The sequence below is a fragment of the Varanus komodoensis genome, unplaced genomic scaffold (assembly GCF_004798865.1).
Source record: "Varanus komodoensis strain SLA01 unplaced genomic scaffold, ASM479886v1 scaffold28, whole genome shotgun sequence".
NCBI classification, from domain to species: Eukaryota; Metazoa; Chordata; class Lepidosauria; order Squamata; family Varanidae; genus Varanus; species Varanus komodoensis.
In genome coordinates, this window is record NW_025335727.1 from 4,138,456 (window position 1) to 4,166,160 (window position 27,705).

At 45.7% G+C, this 27,705-nt stretch overlaps 1 protein-coding gene across 4 annotated transcripts; it reads left to right on the forward strand.

The window, feature by feature from the left end:
• The first annotated feature begins 35 nt into the window (after window positions 1–35).
• On the forward strand, window positions 36–25,200 carry ZMAT3 (zinc finger matrin-type 3). Of its 4 annotated transcripts, none has more exons than XR_006415145.1 (7): window positions 36–231; window positions 5,733–6,056; window positions 7,238–7,357; window positions 11,165–11,331; window positions 11,484–11,587; window positions 15,349–15,732; window positions 19,911–25,200. XR_006415145.1 is itself a non-coding variant. In XM_044434548.1 (7 exons), exons 3-7 carry the CDS (start codon window positions 5,787–5,789, stop codon window positions 15,558–15,560), a joined length of 873 nt encoding a protein of 290 aa, XP_044290483.1. In that variant the 5' UTR covers window positions 36–231; window positions 4,879–5,022; window positions 5,733–5,786; the 3' UTR covers window positions 15,561–25,200. The 4 variants fall into 4 exon arrangements, 3 of the variants coding, with proteins under 3 accessions (XP_044290483.1, XP_044290482.1, XP_044290484.1); XM_044434548.1 differs by adding an exon at window positions 4,879–5,022 and having other exon boundaries at window positions 15,349–25,200; XM_044434547.1 differs by having other exon boundaries at window positions 15,349–25,200.
• Window positions 25,201–27,705: the final 2,505 nt, after the last annotated feature.

Consider the following 27,705-nt stretch of genomic DNA (forward strand, 5'->3'; position numbering starts at 1 on the left):
ACTTCCTGCAGCTGTTTCCATCTGTGTCCGGTGATGCCGATCCGCCGCCCCCAAAGCATCTCCTTTGTAGCGCCTTAGGTGCCAGTGCGCTGGACGCGACCCGCTTTTAAGTTGGCGAGGAAGATGGGGAGAAGGAGCTGAAGGCGCCCAGCCCGGGTGTGCGGCGCGCGGCTCTCCATCTCCGGGAAGATCCTTGCAGAAGCCGCTTGTGAGCCTGCCTTTGCGAAGCCGGTAGGTCCTTGTTGGACGTCGTCGTTTCTGGGGGCTGGGAAGAACGGGATGCCCGGAACCGGCATCCGAAAGGGCGGGGGAAGGGGAAGAGCCGCGATCTTGTACCTTGCGCGGGAGGAGGCGCCTTTGGCCGGAGCGGGTTTTGCTTGCGAGTAGAAAGCGTAGGATCGCGCTGCACGTTTCGCCTTCAAATGTGTTTTCTGAGCGCTGTGGGGGAAGGGACAGATCCGTTTGGGGAAGATACTTGCCTTCCTTGCAGTGCATTGCTAATGTGCTGCGTGCTTGGAGGGAACACTGGGGGTCTTTAGACGTGTCGGACGACAACTCCCATAATCCGCAGCCAGATGTTCTTTTTCCTTGCAGTGGATGTTCACATAGCATCCTTTACCCCGTCCCAAACTGGCACCAGATATATCAGACTACACCTCCCATTACCTAGCAGCAGCTTGTTTCTCTTGCAGTGCATTGTGTGATGTGATGATGGGAATTGTAGTCCAACATATCTGTAGGGTGCCAGGGTGGGGGAAGATTGCTGTGTGGTATTGGGTGCAAGATTAGAAAGATTCTCTTGTTGAATCAGCCAGGGGTCTATTTAGACCAGCAGTTTGTTTTCAGCTGCCCAGATGCAGGATGGGGAGAAAAGAAACTCAGCATCAAGGCATGTCAGTGGGAAACATGTGTCCCTCTGAACAAGGAGGCCTCCTCTTAGCTGTCCTGGCCATCGAAAGGATGAGTCTTACCTTAATTAATTTGCCCTTTCCATTTGTTTGTAGTACTGCTCTCATTAATGTGGCTTGGATGCTGTACCTTAAAAAGGGAAGCACACAGTGTTTTAGTGGACAAAGTGACTTACAATCCTGTATACTCCCCATATTGCATTTTACAGAGGAGGAGCTGAGGATAAGAAACTAGTTTTGCATAAATCTCATTCACAGAATCCATGGGTCAAACTGATAACCTGAATCTCATTTTCCTGGTCAAAAACACAACAGCATTCTGACCATTGAGCTGCATTAGCTATTTTGGTAAATCTTAGTGCTTTTAGCAAATAGTCCGTGTTCTCTTGTACTTGTCTTTGGTTTACTCTCCATTGGATCATTTTTGGAGAAGACCCATAAGAATGAACTCTTCCTATGATTCATATTTTAATATATATTTTTTAAAAATCCTGCAGATCTTGGAAGTCCCCCCTCCCCACCTTGCTGAGACGAGTTCTAGTCCAGCTTTGCCTTCCTAGACTGTACCTTTTCAGATTGGAACAAAACTTCTTGCGTGTGTGAAGAAGAAGCTTGGATGGGAGAACTTGGTCTTCTCTTTTCAAGTGCTGTTCCGAATGCAAGGAATTTATGCAGGAGAAGGCAGTGGTTGTATTGGGGGCTTGGGAAAGCTGGGTTCTTGTCCCTACTCAGCCATGGCATCACCAGGTAACTTTGGGCTAGTCACAAACTTTCAGCCCAAACTACCTTACAGAATTGTTGTTCTGAGGATGAAATAGAGCTCTGTAAGGCACCTCACCCTGATGCTGGGAATGATTGAAGGAAAAAAGAGAAGGAGGTGGCAAAGGTTGAGGTGGCTGGATGGGGTCACTAGAGAGGGGGGTGTGGGGTTGGGTGGACTCCAGGGGAGAACCTGGAGGACAGGAGAACCTGGAGAAATGTTGTTCATGGGGCTGTGAAGAGTTGGACACTACTTTGTGACTGAACAACAACAACAAGCCACCTTGGTACAAAATGATAATGAAGATGTCTGGGGGCAAAAACCTTCAAGCTGAAGTGGCACATGGGGCCTGGGATGGGGCGAAAAGTTGAAACATTTGGGATCCCCCCCTTAGTTTCCTTTTCCCCCAATCCTTCATATCTCCAGGTGTGGAACTATGGAAGATTTCTGAAAGTACCAATTGAACCACACATGGACTCTGAATGTGTTCAAACATTCATGGTAGTTAATTTCTATGGAAAGCTTCCTCAGTTTGGGTCTCTCTGGTTGTTTTATTGTTTTTTTATTTATTTAAAACTTTTATATGCCGTCCTCTATGTGTGGCATCTCAGGATGGCTTACAAACATGAAAATCAAAAATGAATAAACAATTAATACAAATATAAAACAATATACAGCCAATGAAAATTAAACCAAGAGCGACTGATTAAAACTATTAAAATACTAATTTTTAAAATAACACTTAAATAAAAAGGTTTTCACCTGGCGCTGAAAAGAATATAGGCTCGGTGCCAGGCAAACCTCTCCAGGGAGCGCATTCCACAATCTGGAATGTTTTGGCCTGCAGCTCTCATCAGCCCAAGCCCATGGTCAGGGATGATGGAAGTTGCAGATAAAACATCTGTAGACCCTAGATTGGGGATGTTCCAGACAATTCACATTTCTATTGTGATATCCTAAATGTCATCTTTTTCTGAATTGTATTAAACTTTTCCCTTGCAGAGGATGAAAGTTTCTAGGTCCAGCCTGTAAACGTGGAAGCATAGTGTGATGTGCTTTATATGTTGCAAAGGTCATAGGAGGAGATAAAATGTTGCTCGATGTAGTTTTTCTTTCTGAAAAAATATGATTGGAAACGGTACCAAGACGTACGAGTGGATTCAATGAGTCATAAAGCCTTTAACAGTGTGGCGTCATGGTTAGAGCAGCTTTCTCCAAGTTGAGGAAGCACGTCACACAACAGCTTCTTTTGATCCCAGACAACAAGACGGTTGTCCAGTTGCAGTCCAATACTGCTGGTGGGCACCCATGGAGAAGACGGTTGAAGTGGAGGACTACAGTTGAGGACACCCAGGTCAACAGTCTTACTCATCCTTACATCTTCCTAGGTGACCTTGAACTAGTCACCTTCTCTTGTCCTAACCTGCCTCACAGGGTTCTTGTGGAAATACAAGGGAGAGGTAGGTGGGGTATAAACCTAATAACACATTACTTTGGACATCAGTATAAAATGGTTTAGGCACAGGGGTGGCCCTTGATAGCAGCTCTGTGTGGTACTAGGACGGTGTTGTGTGCTTGGAGCCTTTGTCTGAGCCTATCTTCAGGCCTTCTCTCATTCCTCCCCTTATTATGTGGCTGGTCATTGAACTGTCAGACAGTTCCCTAAATTTCACTTTAATATAATGGAAAACAGAGCTGAGGTGAGGGCTGTGCCTAAACAGGATCCTGCCTAGAATGCAGGTGGGAAGGGGCATTCCTGATGTACATGCTGTTCCTGTCGAAATGGATTTCAGCCGTTGGAGGAAGTCTGCACATTCATATGTCATTGTGATGATGGCAAAACCTGCACACTCTCTTTGAATTAGAAACTTTTATTTTTGTTTTTTGCTATTGCCAAAAGTTGGGAAGAGAGGCAGGCCAGCAAATTTCCCTTGTAAGGGAGTTTCACAGTTGTGGCACCACCACCAAGAAGGCCACGTCTCTTTATACACGAGATCTTGAAGGTTAACTGGGCTGTGAGGCTGATCTCAAAGGTCAAGCATGTGTGTATGGGAAGGAGCTTTTTACATTCTCTCATATAAGTAAATGGGTGCTATTCATCTTTTTGTGAAAAGAGTAAAATATTGTAGTCGGGGGTAATATTGCAGCATGGGATGAATTTTCCCCACCATCTTATATTATTTTAAATAAAGGGTCTTGTCCGTGGTATTTTCCCAGTATTTTCCCTATTTAAATCAAATACAAGATTAGTAAATTGCTTATTTTCCTCCCAGCATATAACAGATATTGGTGTGTTCAAAATGTGTGCCTGGCATTCAAACAGATATTATCTGCCTTTTTTTCCGTCCGGGTATGCAGGTCACCATTTATAGCATTCCTGGTAAATATCATGGCTCCATATTTTCCTTGATTCTGTGCTGTATGCTGCCACTGGTCTTATTTACCTTGCTTTACCTTGCTTTATTATGATTTGATTGTTTTATCTGTGTCACTGTTGACTGACCTGGAATTGATGCATGAGGAAGGATATAAAATTCCTAAATTCACTCCAGTAATTAATGCTTACACAGGACAAACTCTTCCAGGATTGCTGGTCACCATCTGTTGGCAGAGACCACCATCTGTTGGTCTAATCTAGTAGTGGATGCTGAACAGCCAATGTGGTATAGTGGTTAGAGTGCTGGACTGGGACTCAGGAAATCTGAGTTCTAGTCCCCGCTCAGCCATGAAGGTAGCTAGGTGGCTTTGGGCCAGACATGGACTCTTAGCTTAACCTACCTCATAGGGTTGTTATTGTGAGGATAAAACGGGGAGGAAGAGAACCTTGGAAACCCCTTTGGGTTCCTTGCAAGAGGAAGAAAAGACCAGCATAATTATAAAGTAACAACAACAACAGCAACAATAATACTTTCCAGTTGCATATAATTAGGTTAAAATCTGGCAGACACTTTTCAGGCTGTGATTCCCTAAGTAAGCTAACTTGTAATGAGAAAGAGACAGTTCATGAAAGTTCTGAGTGTTTAGTGGGTCTCTGTTGATGGTAGGAATTTGACAAAAAGGAATGACAGCCATGCTGAATGACATGGCCAGTCCTACCATAAGGCAAAGTGAGAGAGCAGCTTCAGGCAGCAGTTGATAGTGGTCCAGGAATGGTGGCAAAGTTGTTGGAGGATATTGCTGTGCATCTCCTAGCTAACCTGCTTCCTTCAGGTGCAGTGGAGGATACTGTCCTGTTGCCGCTGTTGGAATAAGATTTGACAGCCAATCCATCAGTTTCTAGACAAAGAATTGGGGATGAACCTTCATCTCAGGCAGTAGAATATCTTTGGCCAACCCTGATGAAGGAAGTCTAAGGTCAGTTTGACTGGAAGGGCCTAAAGATTGGAGCAGCTCCATGTGCATAGCAAGAGAAGAAGCAAAGATGGTGGGCAGGCCAAGGAAGCTGAGCATGGAGAGTGCCCAGGAGGTAGGAAGAGTAGAGGGATGAAGGGGCCTATGCACAATGTTTCAGCCTACCACTCACATAACACCTGACCTTTATCTGTTCTGGCTGTGGTTGATGGGAATTGTAGTCCAAAGCATCTGAGGGGCACCAGGTTGTCTACTCCTAGGGGAAGCAATGGGCTGATAACTGGGGACCCCAGGAAAGGCAGAGTGGCCCCTGGGGGAAAAACGGCTGGAAGAGCAGAGTTGAGGAAAGCAATTCCTAAGAGAAAAGAACCTGGAGGGAAATCCCTTTAACGCAACCTTCTCCAGTTTGGTGCCTTCCGGGTGTGCTGGGCTGTAATTTCAGCATTTTCAGCCAGTGTGGAGGGAATGAGGTTGGGGAGAGCTGCCTTAAAGAGACAGGAGTGGCTGAATGTTAATGGCTGGAATGCAATTTTGGAAGCTGGGTGGGCTGTGATGGTCGTGGACTGGGGGAGGGGAGAAGAGGTGGGCAGGGAGAATGTCACATATTGATTGCACAAACTGATTTTTTCAAGGGTTATCCGTATCCTTAGGGCCCATCAAATTTGCTGTTGTAGGCTCCTCTCTAGCTGAATTTCTCTGTGTTTCTTGTCTAGATCAGACGTCGTCTTCTGCCTTCAAAAGAAGGATGCCTGAAGTGTTCTCAACCAATGATCCTCTTGCAGCAAGCTGGCCTTCCTCCTCCTCCTGAGACGGCTTCAGCTCTTCCTATGTCAGTGGCCACCAGGCCCTCAGCCAACTTGTTACTCTCCCCACAGAAACCTCTAGGACTGGGGCCATCTTTGCCACTTGCCCAAGATGAGGAACCTGCTACAGGGGTGGAGCAGGACCCAGTGCTGGAGGAACTATGTAAGCCTTTATGCTGCAGGCTTTGCAATGTCACCCTGAATTCTGCACAGCAGGCCCAGGCTCATTATCAGGTGAGGAGGGCAGTGTGGGGAATTTCCATTTCCAGTATCCAGAGGTCGCTGGGTCTTCCAGAAGCGGTACAGGCAGAGGCAGGACCCTGCCTGGCGGTGTTTGGTGAGAAAGTTGATTAGGAAAGATGCTCTAGTACTTTTTCTCATGCACTCTTCTGGCCTGCTGGCGAAGAGGCTGAGCTATGAATTGGGTTGCCCCGGTTGTGACCTTAGGCAAGTCACAACCCCGTTACAACCGATAAATTGCCTACTTTACCTTACCAGTGGTACGGATTCGAACAGTGTACATGAAGCACATTGGCTGCTCAGAGGCACAGTCCCTCCTCCTTGTATATCATTTTCTGCTTCTCAAGAAAGCTGAGCCTGAGAGTAGCTCCATATCCTCCATCCCGTCCCTTCATGGTGCAGCTTTCTTGTATGAAGAGGGGAAAGGGCACCCTCTTGCTGTCGAGGGTCACTGTAACTTGAACAGAATCAAAGCATCCTAAAGAGGGTCTCTATGCAGACACAACAGCAGGCCTAGACTCTTTTTGGCACTGATGGGAAAATACCCCACATGATGTGAATTGCACTGACCAATAACTGTTACTGTGCTGTGTGCAGTTTTGGATGCTTAAATCACAGCTGGTCCTTCAACTCATTTGCATCAATTTTGCACCCCCAAAATTGTGCCTATTAAGGGATAGTCTTTACATCCTTATGAAAATCCTCTATCAGACTGATGGAGAGAGAGAGAGAAGCCCTATACATGTTTTCTTTGTTAAATATGTTCAAGGCTTGCTTCAGCTTTCATAGGAAATACTACTGACAGCCCCATTCCGTGGGTGTGTGCACGCACTGGGGTGAGGAACCTCTCCTAACTGGAAGTCTCACATATGTTTTGAAGCTGGTAAGAGCTGCACTTCAGTCCTGGCAAGACTAAATTACCAGAAATGCCAGCCTATTTTAGCTTAAAGTTCTTCCTGCATGTATGTAGGCTATAGGAGATGCATTCCAGCTGTTAGAATGGGGGGAAACCTGCACAACAGCCAGGAAACCACCAAATAACCCATGGTTGGGGTAGGGTCAAGGGAAAGTGGCAAGGCCGTCTAGAGAACCACAGAAGACCAGATTGGCAGTCCAAGGGCGTTATAGAGAGAGAGGGAGCCTGTGACAGCTCTTAACCTGAATGTTCTTTGCAGGGTAAAAACCACAGCAAGAAGCTTCGGAATTACTATGCTGCCAATAGCTGTCCAGCACCTACCAGAATGAGCAACTCGCTTGAGCCAGCCACAAATCCAGCAGTGTCACTTCCATCACAGGCAAGTGTGTATAAGACTGCAGCCTTTCAGTGCAATCTTGTGCATGTCTAGCTAGGAGTAAGACCTGCTGAATTCAGTGGGACACACTCCTAGGTTACTGTGTGTTCTTGACTGTAGCCTCACTGACAAGGATATGAATGCCTTCTTTTAAGAGAGGGGGCATTGCATGCCCTGCTGCTTTTAATTCTGGTGTATTCTGGTTTGAAGTGTCCCCCTGCATTTATTTCTTGTTCTGTTTCACTTTTCTGTAGAAAAGTGGAGTGTGCACATTAAAACTTAGGGGTAAACTAGATTAGAGTCCTGCATTTAGCACCCATTGGTATCATGTTGCCCATGAAAGGGTCCCTAACATGGTGCGTTTGAGGACCTGCCAGACCTTCTGTTTTCCCATTTTTAAAATATATGTATATGTCTGTACAATAGGGAGGCTCTGGCGCAGTGGGTTAAACTGCTGTGCTGCTGGGCTGGTTGATCGAAAGGTCGCCGGTTCGAATCTGCACAATGGGGTGAGTTCCCATTGCTCCAGCCCAGCTCCTGCCAACCTTGCAGTTCGAAAGCATGCAGATGCAAGTAGATAAAAAGGTACCACTTCGTTGGGCAGGTAACAGCGTTCCATGCACTTTGGTGTTTAGTCATGCCGGCCACATGACCATGGAGACTGTCTGCAGACAAACGCTGGCTCCCTCGGCCTGAAAACGGAGATGAGCACCGCCCCCAAGAGTCAGGCATGACTGGACTTAATGTCAAGGGGAAACCTTTACCTTTTATACACACACACAAACACATGTATGTATGCATGCATCCATAGCAATGAATACATATGAAATGCGCACAACTTTCTTGCAATTATGCTAACTTCAATGGAAGAGGACCAGATGTCCAAATTCATGTCCTTTTCAAGATGGTGCCTATGTGGATCCTGTTATGGAGCGAAAGCTTTGTAGAGCTTTCAATCCATTGCATTATAGGATGTGAATATTTGTCCACCCAGTGTTGTATTGACCTTTTAGCTGCCAAAACTGTTTGGAGAATCTGTTTATGCTGATGATTTGATATTTTCTGTGAAATAGGTAAACAAGTTAATTGTGTGCCTGTTGTTGTCTCCAACTTACTGCAACCCTAGGGATGAGTGCCTTCTGAAATGTTCTGTCTTTGACATCACTGCTCAGCTCTTGTAAACTCAAGGCTGTGACTTCCTTTGTGGAATCGATCCTCCTCTTCTGCCTTTGACTTTCCCCAGCATTTTTGACTTTTTCAATGACTCTGGCCTTCTCATGATGTGCCTGAAGTATGACAGCCTCGGTTTGTTATGTTTACTTCTAGGGCAAGTTCTGGCTTGATTTGATCTACAACCCACTTGTCTGTCTTTCTGTCAGTAAAGGGTGTTTGCAAAGCTGTTTTCCAGCACCATGTTTCCAACGCATCCATTTTCTTCCCATCAGCTTTCTTCACTGTCATACATAGGAATTGGGGCTGCAACTCTAAATATTAAAGCCTGTTCCAGTACAACTTTTATCTTTGTAATAACTTCCTCTCCAAAAGTAGTGACTAGTGTACATTCCCAAAATATTTTTATAAAGCATTAGCTGCATTACACTGCCAGCCATTAGCGGAATGAAACAATCCTTTATTAAAGGAACGTTGTAGTGTCTCTCTCTCACACAAGGAAATGTTACAACAGCTGGGACTGTTAGCTTAGGAAAAGAGCCAGTAAGGGGAGACCTGATAAATGTGCAAGGTGTCTTTCTCCCATAATACCAGAACCTGTGTTCAGCCCATCAAGGTGAAGGGTGGGAGATTCAGGAAAAGGAGAGCCAGTGCTTCTTCATGCAGCCTAAGTGAAACCATGGAATTGGCTACCACTAGATGGCCACCAGTGTGCACGGCTTGAAAAAGGGAATAGACAAATTCGTGGAGGGTAAGTCTATCCACTGATGGTTGTTCTGGTGGCTCCATGCAGCCCCCAGTATCAGAGACAGGATGCCCATGGGTACCACTTGCTGGGGAACATGAGCTTTGCCAGTCCTCATTACAGTTTATCCTTGAATTTATCCTTAACTCTTCTAAAGGCCTTTCCTAACCTTTGGTCATCATGGAATGCCTTTTTGAAATGGTTTGCCTGTGAAAATTCGTATGTTGACAACATTGGCATATGATCCAGCCACTGTTTTCACTCCTTGTCAATCCAAGAAAAATTCAGTGGTGCATGTGCTTTAATCTTGCCTGTCGAAGTCAGTGGGATCTCACTGCTTTACTCTAGAGGGACAGCTGCGTTTGTCTGGTGTGGCACTTTAAAGGCTAACAGATTCATTGTGGCATAAGCATCTATGGACTAGGTATCGCTTGAGTCACTCTTGGGACCAGTTCATGTGACCTGAAAGCCCAGTGTAGGTTCAGGAGCTGTGGCAGTGCTGGCCACACACATGAATATACAGGCCCCGGCCGAGGGTTTCCAGAGGTTTTGTGAGCGTTCTTGAACCCAACCCTCCACCACCCAGGTTCAAACGACATGCCAGTCCACAACAACACCCAGCCAGGGCTTGCATGTTCTTAATGGTGGATGCATGCACCACAGTACCCTGTGGATTAAAGGACCCATGGTGGAGCCTCATGTCATCTGACCCAGAACTAATGGTGTCTGAATTTGTGTCCATGTCTATTTTTTAAAAAATGAATTTCTGGGCAGGAACCAATCATGCTCTAGTTCATTGATTTGCCCCTTAAGGACTTGTGTTTGAAGATGGGGAAAGTCAGTTTTCAGTCATCCAAAGCACTTTACCTGGGTAATCCCCACAGCTGTTTCTGGACTGGGGTGCAACTAATTAGACATGCACACCCTTCTTAAATGCAACCCAGCCACTGGACCATGCACCCCTCATTTCTCTTAGGCCAGGGAGATGCCGCTCCTGGCCCTCCTGTGGCCTACAACTCCCATCAGCCTAGCCAGCATAGTCAGCAGTAAAGGATGGTGAGAGTTCTAAGCCAAACATATGGATGGCCACAGGTTGCCCACCCCTGTAGACTAGTAATAATCCATCACAAGCCCATGTATTTGTAGCAAGGCTGGTCCCAGATTTGAGAGGACCTTTAGCAAATGGGTTGCCCACTGAGTTCCTCCAATGACTTTGCTCATATTAGGGGCAGCAACATGTAGTCAGGTGCTGGAGAGTGGCCAGTTACATTTCCCCTAATGCCCTGGTATGGCACTACCTTGGAGGCATCATGGGAAACTAAAATGGTGGTTCCCAGGCACAGCTGATTTGAAAAGACAGGTCTAGGGTAGACATTGGAGGTAGGCCTTGACAGCTGTCCAAGAATGCTGTATCTGGTTTATAGCCCTGACAGGGAGCTGTTTATTAACGTTAATTAACCTGTCATGTTACTAGTGCCCATGTGGAACCCCACTTTGGGACACAACAACAGTGTTCGAAGGCAGATTAGTATTCCCAGCCAGTCAATTCACTTAAAACAGAACAAAACTGAAGCTTCCTGTCTCACAGCTCATTCTCTTAACTACCACACTGGCTTTCATTATTATATCCTCTGGTACCAGAAGGAATCACAAACACAGACCTTTTTCCCAGTAGTCAGCCATGGCACTTTACTTGGCAGGAGTACCTGGAGAAGGGCCTCTGAGGATAAACTCAGGGTCTGGCCAGGTATGTGTGGGCGGAAGCAACCTTTTGGGTTACCACGTTCCAAGTTGGTGGTTCTTTGGGGTCAAAGCCTCATAAATACAGGCTTTTGCTCTGTTTTAGAAGCAAAAGCTGCTTTGCAATGTCTGAACAACTTTTCCTTTCTGTGCAGGGGGCCTCCTCGAAACCAGGGGGGCGCGTGATCCTGGCCACAGAGAATGACTACTGTAAATTGTGCGACGCTTCGTTCAGTTCGCCGGCTGTGGCCCAGGCCCACTATCAAGGGAAGAATCACGCCAAGAGGCTGCGTCTGGCTGAAGCACAGAACAACTCATTCTCGTAGGTATTGCTGAACGCTCTCGAGCATGGGTGGTTATAACTCTCCCAGTGGCTTCCACTAACCTCTTCCAGGGGTGTCAGAAAAATGCATCTCCTCTCCCTCTCCCTCCTCTCTCCAATTGTTTTGTTTTGTTTAATGTCTTCAATGTCAGGGAGACATCAGATGTGGTAGGCAAAAGGAGGGTGCGGAAGGAAGGAGGCGAATACAAGATGATGCAGAACAGAAGAAACATATATGCTGTCCAGAACAACACAGGTATTTTCAGTGCTTGCATCCTCTTCTACAGAGAATATTTATTTGCAGCTATAACTAGAAAGCTCATTTTGCAGGAAGTCAGCTAAGTTGTTGTCAAGTTAACTAAGTCAACTGATTAACTGCTGCAGTTGGTAATCTGATTCAGATCTAAAGCTGGAGCCTGAAACATAGCAGGTCAAAGCTTTCCTAATATATTTCTAAAGGGTTGGGTTCAGACTGCATGATTACCCATGTGCAAGGATGACTCTGAGTTCAGTGTAGGTTGTCACTGAACCTGATTTGTTAGTGAATTATGAATTATTTCATCCATTAACCACATACCACCTATGAAGAAAATGCTTGGGTTTTTTTTTGGTTAGGTTGTGAATTGTGGGGTGTTCACTGCATCTAACAACCCACATTCAGCCCATACTCAACTCTTGTGTGTGAATGATCATGCTGCCTGAACTCAGTTGGTGTGGTGTAGGGATCTCTATGCTAGAAGAAGAGTGGGGAAACCCAGCCTCCGAATGCCCACTCTGCCATTCAAGACCTGAGACTACTCACCATATCTCAGCATAACCTTCCTCACAGGGTTGCTGAGGATTTAAGAAAAATGGTGGGGGAAATAATCACATACTTGAACTCTTTGGAGGAAAGTACATTTTATTTTTTTTTCATTTTCTGTTGTTTAAAATCTGTTACTGTATTTTGAATCTTTGCACTGCTGCTAGGTTTTGTTTGGCCGTTTTTATTTCATTATATACCACAATTTTAAACTTTTAATGGTATTTTAATTGTTGTGAACTGCCTAGAGAACTTTGGCTGTTGGATTGTGCAGAAATGCAGTCCATCCATCCATGCACATTGCATTAGAGACAGATACTTCCCTCTATCTTATAATACGGTGGACTGAGAGATTGACAGTAAGGGGGCAATGAAGGAAAAAAATAGTTGAGTAGAAATTGGAGAAAACAAAATAGACCAGTTTGCACGATTGCCAGGGCTTAATATCCTCCTCCCCTCTCCCAAAGCAACCCCTTTTACCCCTTTCTACAGTCACCTATCTGACCTTGGAGAGCAGTCAGCCTACTTCTTTGAATGGTCAGAGCTCCGATTCCCAGCTCTGAGGTTGGCACACTCTCTTCATCTTTGGATCTGGCATCTGAAACAGCCACTGGCCATTCAGGTGCTTCTAGGTGCAAGGGAGGGGCACCTCTGGCCCTTCACATGTTGCTGGACTACAACTCCCAGGTGGAGTTGGAAAAGGTGATAACCAGTAAAGAGGCCAGAAGTGCTGCTTGAGAGTGGCAAAGTCGATGGTGCTGTCTTGCACTGTTTGGGGCTTCAGTTTTTCTTCTGACTGTTACTTGCAAGAAGCTTTTGGCCTGAAGTTCTGATGCTTAAAGAAACCAGCAGTCTTTGGCTACAGAGAATGTGGGCTGACATGACCGAAGCCTTGCTTTGTGAGCATGTCTGATATTTGCTGACCCCAGTCTGTCCATCTGCCTTCATCCCCTCAGTGTTCAGAGTCGCTTGGGTTTGGCGGGCTGTTAGCTAGCTTCGGTTTCTCACCTCGTATCTCAATTTACCATCTGCCCTTCTCTGTTGCCACTCCATGCAGAGACAATGTTCGGCTCTATTTTCCTGGCTTGTGGCCAGGTCATTGGACTCCTGCCGTCCTACTCTTGCATTCTCTTCGTGTTGCTCCCGTCTGGAAGAGCAGGGCAGGTTAGCCACCCTGCAAGGCCATCTGTTGTGGGCATCCTTTCCCCCTCGCCCTTGGCATTTCAGATGCTGAACTTTAATAAACAATCCAGGAGACAGACAGTCTGCTTCCTTGTCTTGAATGGCTCAGGAGGTACTTTGGTTTGCTTGAAAGAGTAACTAAAATATCTGCAGAAAACATTTTGCTCTTTGAAGGGTCTTCTCCTGGACAGATAAGAGGTACCGTCTGGGGCTGACATTGTGTGTTTCTGCCCACTGCACTTGCCTGCCCTGCCACTCTGCCTTCTGTGTTTGCAGAGTCTTCTCTGGTGAACCTAGTCATAAGCAAACTTTCCCCAGTTCTCCCCTGCCAATTGAGCCACATTAATCTGCCCTTTTCAATTTTCCTCTTTTAATGTGTCCCAGAATTTTCTATGAGCTTCTTCCCAAATGATTCTTTCCAAACCCCTCTATCAATTACAATAGTACATCACTACAATAATAAACAATCCAAACCATTCATTGCACTAACATTAGCACTGGAACATTGCAAGTTAATTACAGAATAGGAAAAAGCACTGATCACTGCATAATACCAATTCTTATTTATCAGTCATGTGTAAGCCAGAGCCACTTGCACCAGATGAATCGTCTCGGTGCATTGAACCATTAAGGAACACTATAAATTGCAAGCAACTAGCCCAGGAGTATAAAGTAGCACAGACTACTGAGGTGTTGGCTTGCATATTTTGGTGTCTGTAAAAGATAAGCAGCATCTGCATATCTGGAGAGTCTGGTGGAATAGGAGGGTGGACAGATACTTCCACCGGGCAGTGCAGGAAAGGAGGGTGCAATCTGGCTTTCAGGGACCGTCCAGCATGTTTTGCTGCCTGCCGTGGGGTAGCACATGGCACCCCCTACAGGGTCGAATGGCTCAGTAGCTTCTGCTGCTCAAGTTATTTTGACAAGCCCGATGCTGGCAGGAAAAGTGCAATCACAGTAAGTGTCATGAATCCTCATTTGCTGCCTTTCATGACTCCCCAAATCTCCTGCCTGAAACAGCAGTGGGGTTAGCCCTGCACACTTTCCCACACTTGCAGTGGCAGGGTGCAGGCAGGACCAGCTCTTTCGTGAATTGCCTGCCTCAGGTGGCAGATCAAGAGGACCAGCAGCTCCCACATGCCCTGCCATTGCTAGGAGATCTGGTCGCTTGCCACAGCTGCAGAAGGCCATGCAGCTTGTGCTCCTGTCACAGCGCTTGCCACAATGGGAGAGCAGTTGGAAGAGCTCTCTGGAGCGCCATCCACCCAGCGCCTCACTTGGAGAACCGCCCAGAGAATGGGGAGTTTGACCCACTGGGAATCCCCACTGGCTGTTCAGAAAAGAGAGCAGCCAGTGCGGCTTTCCAGAGCACCTGGTCCACATGCATTGCTCTGAGGGGTCCTTCCTCCAAGCAAGGCTTTGGTGGAAAGATGGTCCTGGACATCACCTGTGCAAGCTCTGAGGAGGAGCAGAGAGGCCTGTGCTGCATTGCCCTGGCTGATGAGTGGGCAGGAAAAATGGGAAAGGTACCACCCAGCCCCCTGCTGCATTGCCTCTTCCCTGTTCCATTGCTTGTGGTTTCTTTCACACCCTGCTCTGGAGGCTTCTTAGAACTGTGCAGTCGAGATTTCCTTTCTGGTGTCATGCTGTGTGGTCCAGCTGTGGCAGCCAGAGGCATGTGGATGAGAGATGTGGGGGTGTCTCAGTGTCCTTTTATGCTAAGAGGTCTCCATACGCCTCAGAAGGGCTTTGGATCTACTGAGCTTGTGGCCAGAAGGTGCCCATGTGCATACCCTGTCTGTGAGAACTGGTGGGCTGTCAGCACCGCGGCCATAATTTGTGTGCACCTCCAAAGATGCTGCCTCTGCTCGGCACATGGGTGTGTACCTGATTGCTGTGGGCCCCCTTTTCCCCAGCAGAGCCTCCCTGTGCACAGCTTGGCCATGTTCCCAGGGACTGACTCCATAGCAGGCAGCTTCTCGGTTCCTCCCCTGCTGGACTAAGTCACCCATTCTTATTTGTCCTTCCTGTAGGGCCCTATTTCAACCCGCGCTCCCGCCAGCGGATTCCGCGGGACCTTGCCATGTGCGTCACCCCCAGCGGCCAGTTCTACTGCTCCATGTGCAACGCCGGCGCCGGAGAGGAGGTGGAGTTCCGGCAGCACCTGGAGAGCAAGCAGCATAAGAGCAAAGTGTCCGAACAGCGGTATAAGAACGAAATGGAGAACCTCGGATATGTACAATGAGACGCGTGACCTGCCAGCAGCAGCTTCTCTTTTCACCCCAGCAGCCCCCCAGTAGGGAGCAGCTCCTTTCTCCCGCTGCTTGCCATGCGCCCTGCTTTTGTGCTCTGTGCCTTAGGAGGCCTGTCCCCCAGCGCTCTTGTGTTTTTTAACAACCCGCAAAGCTAACAGCAAAGTAGGTGAAATCATAAAGGTGGGTTTTTCTGTTTTGGTTTTAACTTTGCTCCCACTCGGCAGGAATATGCGCTGTAGGATGCCAGGTGTTCTTCTTGTGTTTGTGCATTAGCCAAGGCTCTTCACTGCCTCCAGAGGGGACCCTGCCTTCCTCCTTCCCCACTGCCCTTGTGCTCCCCTTTGCATGAGCGAACTTGGCCGGAGGTGCACCAGAGCCAGAGAGAGGCAGGCCAAGCCACGCCATCTCCCCCACACCACCTCCCCATGGCGTTGTTCCATGGCAGAAAGGGCAGCCTGGGGAGTGCAGAGCTGCTGAAAGAGACTTTCAGGGGGTCTGTAGCTCAGTGGGGGGCACAAGCCTCATGTGTCAAAAGTCCCAGGTCTAATCCCAAGTACCTCTGTTTTCAGAAAAGGCTCTTGGATAGGAAGACATGGGAAACCTCTGGCTGGGGCTTTGGCAAGCCTTTGCTGGACGGAATTGTTCAACACTAGGTTGAACCAGAGGACTAAACAACTCTCAATAATGTTTTGAAGGTTCTACCGGTTAAAGGAGTAAGAGGGTGGTTTGAATGAGTGCTTGGGTAGACCTCTTGAAAGTCAGGAATGGGAAACTTCAGGTCTGGAGACCAACTCCAGCCCTCTGGGGGTTCCTAAAAGGCCGTACTCCCTTCTCACTTCACCCCTTCCCAAAAGAACCAGTTGTTTGGTGGCTTCCCATCTCTGTGGAGTTTTTCCTCCAAGAAGACTGACATGGCTTTTGAAGGCTTAGTTACAGCCCATAAGAACTTTAATTGAAAATATGAGGTATTTTATATTATGGACCTGCTTTCTTTGGCTTCAGTCAAGCCCATCTGGAAATAACCCTCAAGAGCTTATCTGAAATTGAATTCAGTTTTTGGGCTGAAAGAGGCTTCCCACCCCTGACTTAAAAGGTGTCAGTAAAACACTGAACCTGGTGACCTCCCTAACATTCTGTATTCTATGAAGCTTAAACAAATTGATTCTGGTGCAGGTTTCCAAATGTCTTGTTTTGCTTTAAACAAAATAGGGTCTAAATCTAATCTGTGACGTTAAGTCCAATAGAATGAAAGTGAAGCATTCCACTGGCAGAATTTGGGATCTTGCTTTTCAGAGCACACAATTCCCAGCTTGTTCTCTGTCTATGGCCTACATGCGGGAAAATGGCTGTGGTCATTTCCATTGCACATTGCACTTAACAGAGATGGCTAATCTTAAGATAAGATGCTCATCCAGAACGTGAAGTGACATAGAATCTTAGAATTGTAGAGCTGGAAAGGACCAAGGAGACCATGAGGTCTAGCTTCCTGCTCAGTGTAGGACTCCAAATAGAAACATCCCTAAGGGATGGCTGTCCAGGGGCTTCTGGAATCCCTGCAGTGTGGGAGGGACTGAAAACTCCTTTGATAATTGGTTCCATTGCCATATTGCTCTGACAGACAGAAAGCTTTCTTGATGTTCAGCTGGATGGAGATGTCTTTCTCCATCCTTCAACTTCAACTTCATGGCTAAAAATGAGTTTTCTTTCCCTCTTTCATTTCCTGCAAAAACAAGCAAAACAACCCCCCTCCAAAGAAACACCCATACTTGCACCTGAATTGGGAAAAGCCCCCCAGAATGTTTTCATTTGATTTGGAATATACTGTAAGACTTAGGGAGCAGTCCTGTGGCTCCTCGGCCTCATCTGAGGAGCTCTAGGATGTTTTGCAGTCCCAGGGCTGAGGGTGGAGGCAGTGCTCTGACTGCAGATCGGGGAATCTTAAGTTATCCCCTGCCCTGATTGCTGCTCACGGCGGTGCAGAACCTCTCAGCTGCTCTCTGAGGTTGGGAGAGCAACCTTGGAGGGTGGGCGAAGGGAGTATTCTAATGGCCAGGGAGGGGGCAGGTGATCCTGACTCCTCCCGCCTGGCCTCCTTCCCTCCCTCCTCTGAAACACTCTAGGGGAAAATGAAGTGTGGGGGAAGGGTAGGCAGAGACCGCCTTTGCTGTTCCTCTCTGTTCCTCTGCCATAGGATGGCCACAAACCACGGAGTTCAGGAGCTTAGGGGTACTGCAGTAGTATTGCACCTCAAGAATGGAGGGTAGAGGCTGGACAGTATTTGGACTGTGGCAGCCTGAAGCAGAGACTAATCTTCAGATTCCCGTTGGTGATGGGAAATGTCTCGCTGGTGCATTTTATGAACTACCTGGCCAGGCCAGGTGGGTCTGTGCTGTGCTTAGTTGGCAGCATCTGGCTGTGGCTGGCATTGCAGTGAAGAGAGCTGGGCAGCTCCTTTTGTCCCAAGCATGTTCCCAAATATCATCACTCCTGGGAAGAATTGAGTTTCCCTTTTTATTTTACATGCTGCCCGTCGGGGCAGGATGCCAGTTCACCCACTAAAGCACAGAATCATGGATGAGTGAAACTCCTGTTTTGGTGTGGGGGCTAGTGAAGTAAGTCTTGCAACTGTTGTGCCACTTCAGAAGCTCAGCTGAATCACCTGATCTGTCAGTTTTGAGCTGTTATTATTTTGCTTCTAGCACTGGGGCAATAATGCATTGCCTCATTCTTCTTGCCCCTCTCCCTCTCAAAACTCAGGAAAAGTAGATCTTGCTTAAAGCTGACCCACACTTTACACAAAAGGAAATCGCGGGTTGAAGTGGTTGGCCGTACCACTTCAAAATGCAAGTGGGAGAACTTGGCATGCCTCTTTAAAAATACAAATTCCTTGCACGTAAACTTGAAAAGCAGGGAGTAAGGTTAAGGGTATTCCTGTCTCTGATGCATAACTAAACCATATGCAGGAAGGTTCTTTATGTGGAGTACTAGTAAGAAACATACCCTTTCCCTCCTTGCCCTTCAGGTCTGGAGAAAGTACTGTAGTCCTGAATTCAACCTCTTCAGTCTTTCTAATGCGCAGCCATGCTAGCATTGTGCAAGCCCGCCTTTTGTGGCCCTTTACTCATATTCATCTCTCTGACCCCGACAGGGTAGAATGGGCACTTGGGCGTTCCTGCTTGCTGGTGCCAGTTTTACTGATTCATTTAGATTTATTTTGCATGTAACCATGTTTTTCCCCGCTGCCCGTTTTCCTTGTCCCAGCACTGTGAGTTTGGCACTAGATTTCAATCCCAGTATTAGAGAAGTGGAGAAAAGGGGTGGGAGAGGATGACACACACAATAAGCCCATCCCCGCTTCTGAAATGCATTTGATTTCAGTGGGAAAGTATTAGACATGTGCCCATATTAGTGGGACTAAGGGCATTTACACCCAAACTCTGTACATATGTATGCAGAAACAAGTGTTACTGGGTTTGATGAATCTTGTTTCCAAATATATGTCCATGCAGCTTTAGGGTGTTTGTGGCTGGATCGGATTTGAAGATCCCCAAATCTGGCCATTTCATATTGATACTCCTGTTGGGTTTTGGCCCGTTTTATTTTAACTGGCTTGAAAAACTATGTGTTTGTAGTCTCAGGATTTTAGAGGAAGGGACCTTGTGCTTCCTTGTTCTTTGTTCCAATTTGTCCTCAACAGGCATGAGTGGGATCTTACAGTTTCTTTCCTTTTCGGTACAGTGCACAGTAGATTCCAGTTAAGGGGGAAAGGGCTGAATATATAAAACCAGTAGATAGAAAAGAGAGAACTTGAAATCCCTCTTGAATGGCAGAGGGAATTAGCCCAAAGCCTGGTTAGTTTTATGCTAAAATTTGATGGGCTTCAATTTATAACAGTACATCTCCATTCAGAAATACATGTGGGTTTTAATTGTTACAGGAGCTACTGAGATTGCAGGTTGGTCTCTTTTTCACAGGCCCATGGGATGTTTCCAGCATAGGCCTGGATGATGATTACAGTGTCTGGCAGAAGGTCTGGGGGAGGGCAGAGGAAAATAAAATGTTTATGAGGCTGTCACATTGGCCAGTAAATTGATATATGCTGCTACTAATCTGTGTATTCATGTATTTATTTTGATTATGCTGACCAAGCTCAGAAAAAAATGGCTTTATCCTAGATGTTTCATTTTAAGGTTTATTTTCTTAACCTTGAAGACATCAATTTCTTTGTTTTTAAAATTCAAGTTATGTTACGTATTTATTAAGCTTCTGAAAATACGTGTTTCTTTCTGGCCCTACTGTGTGTGTGTGTCTTTTCTTGTTTTCTTTCAACATAAAACAAGTGCTTCAGCCAGCAGAACCTTGGAGGACATGAACATGTGGAAATGTCAACAAAGCATTCCAGCAACATTAGTCTGTCATTCAAGGCACCGGGGATGCTGGTGTTTGTGATGGAGGGTTACTTGTAGCTTCATCCTCCTGGGAAATAGTAGTGCAATCCTGTTCTGACATCACTGTTTCCATGGGTAATTCATTACTTCCCCTTCCGTCTTGCAATCGCCTCCCCTGCCTTTGTCTTAAGTGATGCTCTCTCAAACCTGAGCATGATAAAGCCATTTTCTGCCACTTACAAGATCAATATGCAGTGTCTGTAGAATTTGCACAGCATTAAAATAAAACGTGTACTGTTTGGATTGTAGTGGACGTTAAATGCCATATTGTGTTAAAATCTGACAAAAGACACAAGGGTGAGTCTGCATTTCAAGCTACCGCACTGATTTTACTATCGGAAGGCCCACTTCTTTCTTTGGCTGCTTGGTGGTTTGTTCTCACATGTATATACATTGTCGGGTTTTTGCGCCTTGTGTGAACTGTGTCTGCTGAAAAAACTGTGTGTTTAACCTGATGTTGGGCATTATGAAAGTTCTCTCTGTCATGATTTGTGTGTGATGAACTCATCATGTGATCATTTAATACTGGAGTCAAAATGATGAACTTGTTGTGTGTAGGGCCTCTAAGTCCAATTATGTTGTGGGCTGAGACAAAGGTAGCTTATGTTGGGGTTTAATTATGACAGGCTTGGTTACTCTAATATAAGCAACAGCAGAAGTATTGATGGCCATACTAAATGCCTCCCCGCTCATCACTGTCCTAACCAAAAACTTGGCCTACAATCTAGGATTTTCTCTTTTTAAAAAGGTGTTACCTTTTTCTACCCAAGACATTGTCCTATCATCTTTTATTTCAGAGTTTAGTTGTATGTGGGAAACTATTTTATTACATATCTATACCTGTTCTGTTGCATTTATCTTACTATTTGGCCAAATGTTGAGTAGGGTGGATACAGGTAGATATTTACCAAGTAATAACACAATGTGAGTGTAGCCACTTAGTTAACCACATTCATTTTACTTTATTAACAGATTATATATGTTACTTTTAAAGGTGGAACCTCTCGAAGGCAGCCTTGAAATACCATAACGTTTCAACACCATAACACAATAAGAACAAGTGCTAAAACAAACTATTCAAAATTCTAGTCCAAAAAAATACTAAAACCAGTAAACCAAGGTGATAAAACAGTAGTATGTTATAATTCTGGTTGGCTTTTTATCCACTGATGGTAACTTCCTGTTTAAGTGTTAGCTTTAAGGATCTATTGAACTGAGCTCCAGCCCACAAAAGTTTATTCCACAATAAATGTCTTAGTCTTTGGATGGTTCCAGACAAAGCATATTGTGCATTTCTTTGCCTCGGTCATGGGGCGTGTGTGTTGCTGATGAGATTGTCTTATTTTCTGCCTTCCAGTGTTTCCCCACCGCTTCTTCCTACCATTTTTTTGTACAGAAGAAATTCTGTTAAAGAGAAAAGGGCAGAATAGCTACGTGATGCCTTCTGACTGCCAGTATTAGGACACGGGTTCCCGACACAGCACCTGAAGGTCCCAGGGCACCCATGGGGACCTCTGGTGCGGCCTGCAAAGCTCTTCCCTTCCAGCCCACTTCACAAAAATAGTTTAAGGAAAACCCCAGAAAGGGCAATCCTCTTTCTTTCACTTTCTAGCCTTGCTCTTTCTCTCCCTTCCCCTCTCTAGCCAGTTTTGACCAGTCAAGCATCTGTGGCAGTCATGTGGGACTAGCTACATTCTGTACAGGTGCCATTTTGTAGTGAACCCACCACAGTTTCTCAGATTCCCTTATGTGCCCATGAAAAGTTTGCCCCCCCCCCACCGCAGTAAGGGCCCTGCGTCTGAAAGTATCCTTCAAAGTGCTGTCTGTCTGTATGCTGCAAAAGAGGAACAAGCTATTCTGAAATCGGCCATTGTTAAATATATGTATTATCCTGCCCAGTGATAGAAAGACTTCCATCACATATCGCTTTGGATCCTGTTTTTGACACGTTTTTGAAGGTGACCTCTCACTTTCAATTATAGAAGCGTTGTGGTGAGATTAGGAGGGTCAGGGATCCAAATTATAATGAGCTTGAAAATTCTGTATTTTTAAAGTTGGTATGAATATGAGGCAGGGTTCTGAGGGAGAGTTGGAGAGAAATAGGAGTGAAAACTGCAATTTTCCAAAGAGGATTCTTCTAGTTTTCCTCCCTCTCATGACAGTCTTTAAAAGCTCTGTTAGCAAAATAATTTAAAATATAGTATCCTCCCCACCATTTCTCCTTTACATCATGATGGAGAGAATTTACTCAAACACATATTCTTTTACCTGTATAAATACACTGTGAAAACAAAAGAAGTGCTGCTTAGAAATAAATAGAAGATCTGTTTTGTGTTGGTTTTGCCCCAGCAAAGGTGACTGCTCCTTCTCCGTGCTGGTACCACTGTGTTTGTGGTCTTTTTGCTTCTTTTTAATGTCCATTTCTTTTCGTCTTGCAGTGAATGAGACTGTTACAACAGTTTTCTAATGATGCCTTTTTCACATGTATGTCTTCATGTCTGTTTCCATGCACAAGGACACTTTGGATGAGAAGAAAAACCTTTGGTCACTGTGATGGAAAACCATTTAAATGCAGAAATAATTTGTTCCTGGCAAAGTCTGTGCGTTTCAAGAGCAAAAACCAGCTGCTCTTGCTTGCTAGTGAAAACATATAGCTTGATGATAAAAAAGAAAAAAATAAATCCCTCTTTTCCATCCCCCTTCTATGTGTTTACATAAAGACTTTTCATGTTTTAAATTTATATTAGCTGCCTTCTACTATAAGTTAAGACACAACTGGCATCTTTGCTGGGACTGGCAGCAAATCATGGGTTGTTTAAACCAAGATGTGCTGTGGTACATGCTGGATATGCTCCATGGCCATTTTGGATATTCAGCCTCTACCTGGACTGATCAGAGGTGGCTATGTGATGTCCAAACACAGACACTATAGGTTAAATCATGGCTTAAGCAACCCACAGTTATTCTAAGTACTAATTTGCTCTGTAGCAATGTTGGATTAATTAACTTACAGTTTGCTACCATTATGTGCTACCAGGTTAATTTAGCCCTCATGTATTGTAGATAAATAACTGCACAAGTCTCTTGTGTCTGGACTATGCCACTTCAAAATCAGGTTTACTTAACAATACTGCCACACAGAAACATTCTCTGTGCTTGGAGAACTAAGATTTTGGAGAAGTACCGTATATCCCCATGAAGTCGCGGTTTGGCATTCGTGGCTTCAATCTTTTGCGGGATTTTTCTCCAAGTTAGTCCAAGCCGATCTCCTTTCTAGCAAGCCGGTGCCTCGCTGTGTGGGGGCTTACTCGCAAGGAGATCATTTCCTCCGAGTTTGGACTCGCTTGGAGAAAACAATCTGTGCGTGCCCGCTCTTGCCCCTGCCTCGCCACGCAAGCACGCCCGCCGCCCAGCCCGGCCCGCAATTTGTTATTGTTTTATATAGTAGCATTCATTTACATGAGAAAATAAGTCTGCATTATTGAAAGGACAGAACAAGAAAAAATGGACTGAATGTAAGTCAAGGGGGTTCTTAGATTTGCAGTATGTGCCAACTTAAGCCTCTACATATGAAAGTCTTAAATGAGGATAGTGACAGATAATGGTTTTCTGAAGGAAGGATTGCTGCTTGTATACTGCTTGCATATTAATCTCTTTTTCAGGTTTTGCACCAAATTCGCAGTTTTTCACAATTTACGGGTGCTTCAGAAACGTAAACCCCGTGAATTTCGGGGGTCTACTGTATTCTCAGTTTATTCCAGATATGCTAGTTTTCTGTATATTCTTTCTCTCAGAGAGATAGAAGCATATATATAAGTTTCCTTCTGCAGTGGTACTGTCCAAAAGATTGCTGTTTTTGCTGTTTAGGAGAATTGGGCGTTAGGGTTTCTCAGTATGGCATAAGGTTTCAGAAGGCACAACCCTGCAGAGAACCTAAAACCCTGGAGTGGTCATTTATGCATTAACAAAAAGTAAAAAAAGAACACCATTTGCATTGCATTTGTGTATGCAATTCCGTTTATAGCTATACATCCAAATATAGGTGCAAACTTAGAAATAAATTAAGTAGAAATAAAATATATCTCACTTTAGTAGAGAAGGCTGAAGAGGTGACACATACCTGCTCCCCAGTGCTGTTAATGCCTCTGAGCTTTCCCTTCTGACTTGGGCTGGATATCCCACCAAAGAGAGGGACACCTTCTGCCAGCAGTCCAAAAGAGAACTGTCCTCTGTAAAGTAGGCCTGGTCACCCAGCAATCTTCCCCAGCCTCTGGATATGTTGGGCTGCAACCCCCAGCATTCCTAGTCCACATGGAGTCCAATATATCTGGAAGGCATCAGGTTGGGGAAGGTTGCTGTAGGGTAATGGGTGTAGGGGTGTGAGAAATCTGCCTTATGGTGGGAATCAACCAGATTCCCCTACTTTGGCTCGCTGGACTATCCCTTGCTCGCAGCCCTAAGTCCGACTTGGTACCCAGCACTCATCTGTAATTGAGTCCGTATGAACACTGTGCAAGCAGAGCTGCTCTTCCGTGCATGTGACTTACGGGTTTTGCATGAGATTCAGGGTTGTGCAAGAGATGTTTCACTAGTGTTTGTGAGCATTTCTGTACTTCGTCTCAGCTCGGCTCACTTCCTAAGTCAAGGCTGAGCACGAGAAAGAAGTCTGATGAGCAGAAGAGAGCTGAATTCTGCAGGATCATTACAACCCTAATTGGGTGTTTTATGATTTTTAATATGGTTTATTTTGCCTCCTTGGCTTCCAGAGCCTTATAGTCCAAATAAATGTGGATGGGAAATATCCCTTCTCCAAATTGTATACCTCTTTGGAACTGCCTGTTAATTGTCAAGACTAGTACCCCAAACAGTGGGGAAAGGCTGCAGGGAACTAGTCGAATGAATTTTATTGTGGAAATCTGCATTTTGACACATGAAATGCTTATGAATCTGTTTTACTTTGGGCCACAACAACAGAAATGGAATTGGTTTTCTTCTGTGGGGTGTGTGTGCATGTGTGTGAGCGTGATCTGTACTGCGTGCAAATTGTGAGGGAAAAGTCGGCTACGGCCTTCTTGTCAAGCTGGGCTTTGAATCTTGTATTGCTCTCCTTTTCTTAAAAATTGCACTGAATTCTGCAACTGGATAACTTTCTCTATTCTTCAATAAACCATCCTGTGCTCGATGTTGCTCAGTGTCATGATTTTGCTTTGCTGTTTCTTGACAACCCTCTGTTCTCCTTTTTCACTGCTTGTGGTTTTCAGTGTTGCTGCTGTGGGGGAAACTTTTTTCTGTGAGCTGAGGAAGTCATAGATGTCCACTCAGGATTGGGTGCACTTTGCGGATCATGAGGAAAGGAATGTGGGGGTGCTGTTTATACCTCTCAACCAGTTGAGAACCAAAGAGCATGTTCCTTTCCCATCTCTGTAGCTTTGCATTGAAAGGTGCTGAGCCATAACCGAGTTGTATGCTACAGTTTGTGTGTAGAAAATCTTCGGTTCAAAATTGCTGGCATCACAACTTTAAAACACTGGGGTTCTTTGGTTGGTTGGTTGGTTTGCTTTTGATTCTATTAATTGTATAATTATTTCTATTAGATTATATGCCTGATTTTATGCTTTGTTTTATTCTTATTAATGTGTTTTTATTGATTTTATCTTGTGATTGGTTAAATAGGAACGGCAGTGTTCTCTCTGTTTTTAATTTTCAAATTTGTTGTAAACTGTTGAGAGTTATTGACTAAATAGGAGCAGTATAGAAACATCTTATGAATGAACGAATGAATAGGCCAGATCAGAGGGAATGGAAAAGACCCTTGTCACAGTGGACAGAACGGAACTAGTTGAGCAGGTGGCTTGGCCAGGTCTAAGGTGACTTCCTATGTCCCTGTGGTAGGAGAAGATCAGCAGCCACAGGTAAGCAATCTTCTGGGAATTTGGTTAGCCGCTCCTGATCTCATCACAGACTTCCTGCCAAGTTTCTGAGAAACTGCACCACAGCTTGAGAGCCAACATCTATTTATTTATTCCAAGCAGGGGTGTCAAGAGTGGACCTGTTGCTTGCTCATTACAGACTTCAGATAAATTCATCCGGTTCTGAGGAGGTGGTGGTGGAGGAGCGCCAGGGAGCAGAGGACTTTGCAGCTGCAAGGCTGCCGGGTGAAGTTTTTCAGGCAGTGCGTACACATCGGCCTGCTTTGGAAGGGGTGGAGGTGTTTTAAGGAGGTGAGGGGGAGCATATGCAAGACCCAGCCCTTGGCCCAGCAAGGTGACTTCAGGGGAAATGAGTGGCTCAGTTGGAGGGGCCTTGCCATACATGCCATCTTGCTCTCCAGCAGCAAGAGCCACCCTGAGGAGGGCATCAGAAGTTTTCCGGGAATGGAGGGACAGGACGGAAGCTTGCAGTGTGGCTTCAGCTCTTTCCATGGACAGAGGCTTCTCCCTCAACTTCATCAGAAGGCTATTTCAAGTTCATACTGATCTGTAACCAGTTAAGTTTCAGTAAGAGAACTGTACTTCAAAGAATTGTCTGGAGTTTGACAACCAGAAGGGAAGCAGGTAGGGATCAGCGTATACCAGGGGATGTAGAACCTTTTCCGGCTTGTGGGCTGAACTCCCTCATGGGAAACCGGGGTTGTGTGCATGCGGATGCATGCATGCACGCAGCGCTGGTTTGAGGGTCCTTGGACAGGATGCCCTCAAGGGGCTCTAGCCCACAGCAAGCCCACCTGCTCACCACCGCGTCAGCAGCTGCTCTTGCACCGCCTCCTCCTCATTACTGCTTGCACGTGCTTGATATGCAGGGAGCCCAGCAAGCAACTGGAGAAGGGCAGCTGTGCTGCTCCTTGCCAGCACCAACGACTGGGTCAGGTGAGAGGCAGGTGACCATACAGGTGGCAGTGCTGAAGAGAAGCCTCTGCAGGGATTTCTTGCTTGTGGCCCCCTAGAGGGGTGTGGGCCTTGAGGAGGGGCCTACCCTGTGACACCAGCCCCATGTACATGCCAGCAGTGGGTTGTCTGCAGCAGCCCCTTTCTCTTTCTCCAGCTCTTTCCCACACACACATGGGCACACTTTTCCCCGTGGCCCCTTTTTTCTTTCTGTTTCCTTCCTCTGCTACCTCAGCGCTTTGGCTGACACAGGAGCGTTTTAAAAGCCTGTATTCACTTTATTCTTTTTGGTGCCAGACTAAACCCTTTTTATTTTCCCAATGTTTTAAGATCTGATTGTTTTAATTGGGGTTTTATTGTTAGTTTAATTTTTAGGATGCTGTGTTTTATCTTACATTTTGTATTGTTAAACCGTTTTGAGACTTTGGTAAGGGACGGTCTAGAAATCATCATCAGTGGTGGGTCAGCTTGAGCAGAGTTCATGGGGAGAGGAAGGTTAATGCTTCCTTTTGGCAACCTTCTCACAGTTTGGGTTTTGAGAATCCATCTTCCCCCTGATGAATCTACCTGGCCATCCCTGAGATGATCGTATGAGATGCTGATGATGGTTCTACCTGGAGTTGCGGTCTATTAGAATCCACCTGCAGCTTTTATCCTACCTGTCTGTCCATCAGGATCATCATGTTAAAACATGTTAAAATAGGAATAGATCAATGCAGAAAATATTGGAGGAAACATGTCAGAATGTAACAGACTGCTCTTGGCCCTCTAATCCACTAATGCGCTCCGTGTGGGGCTGCCCT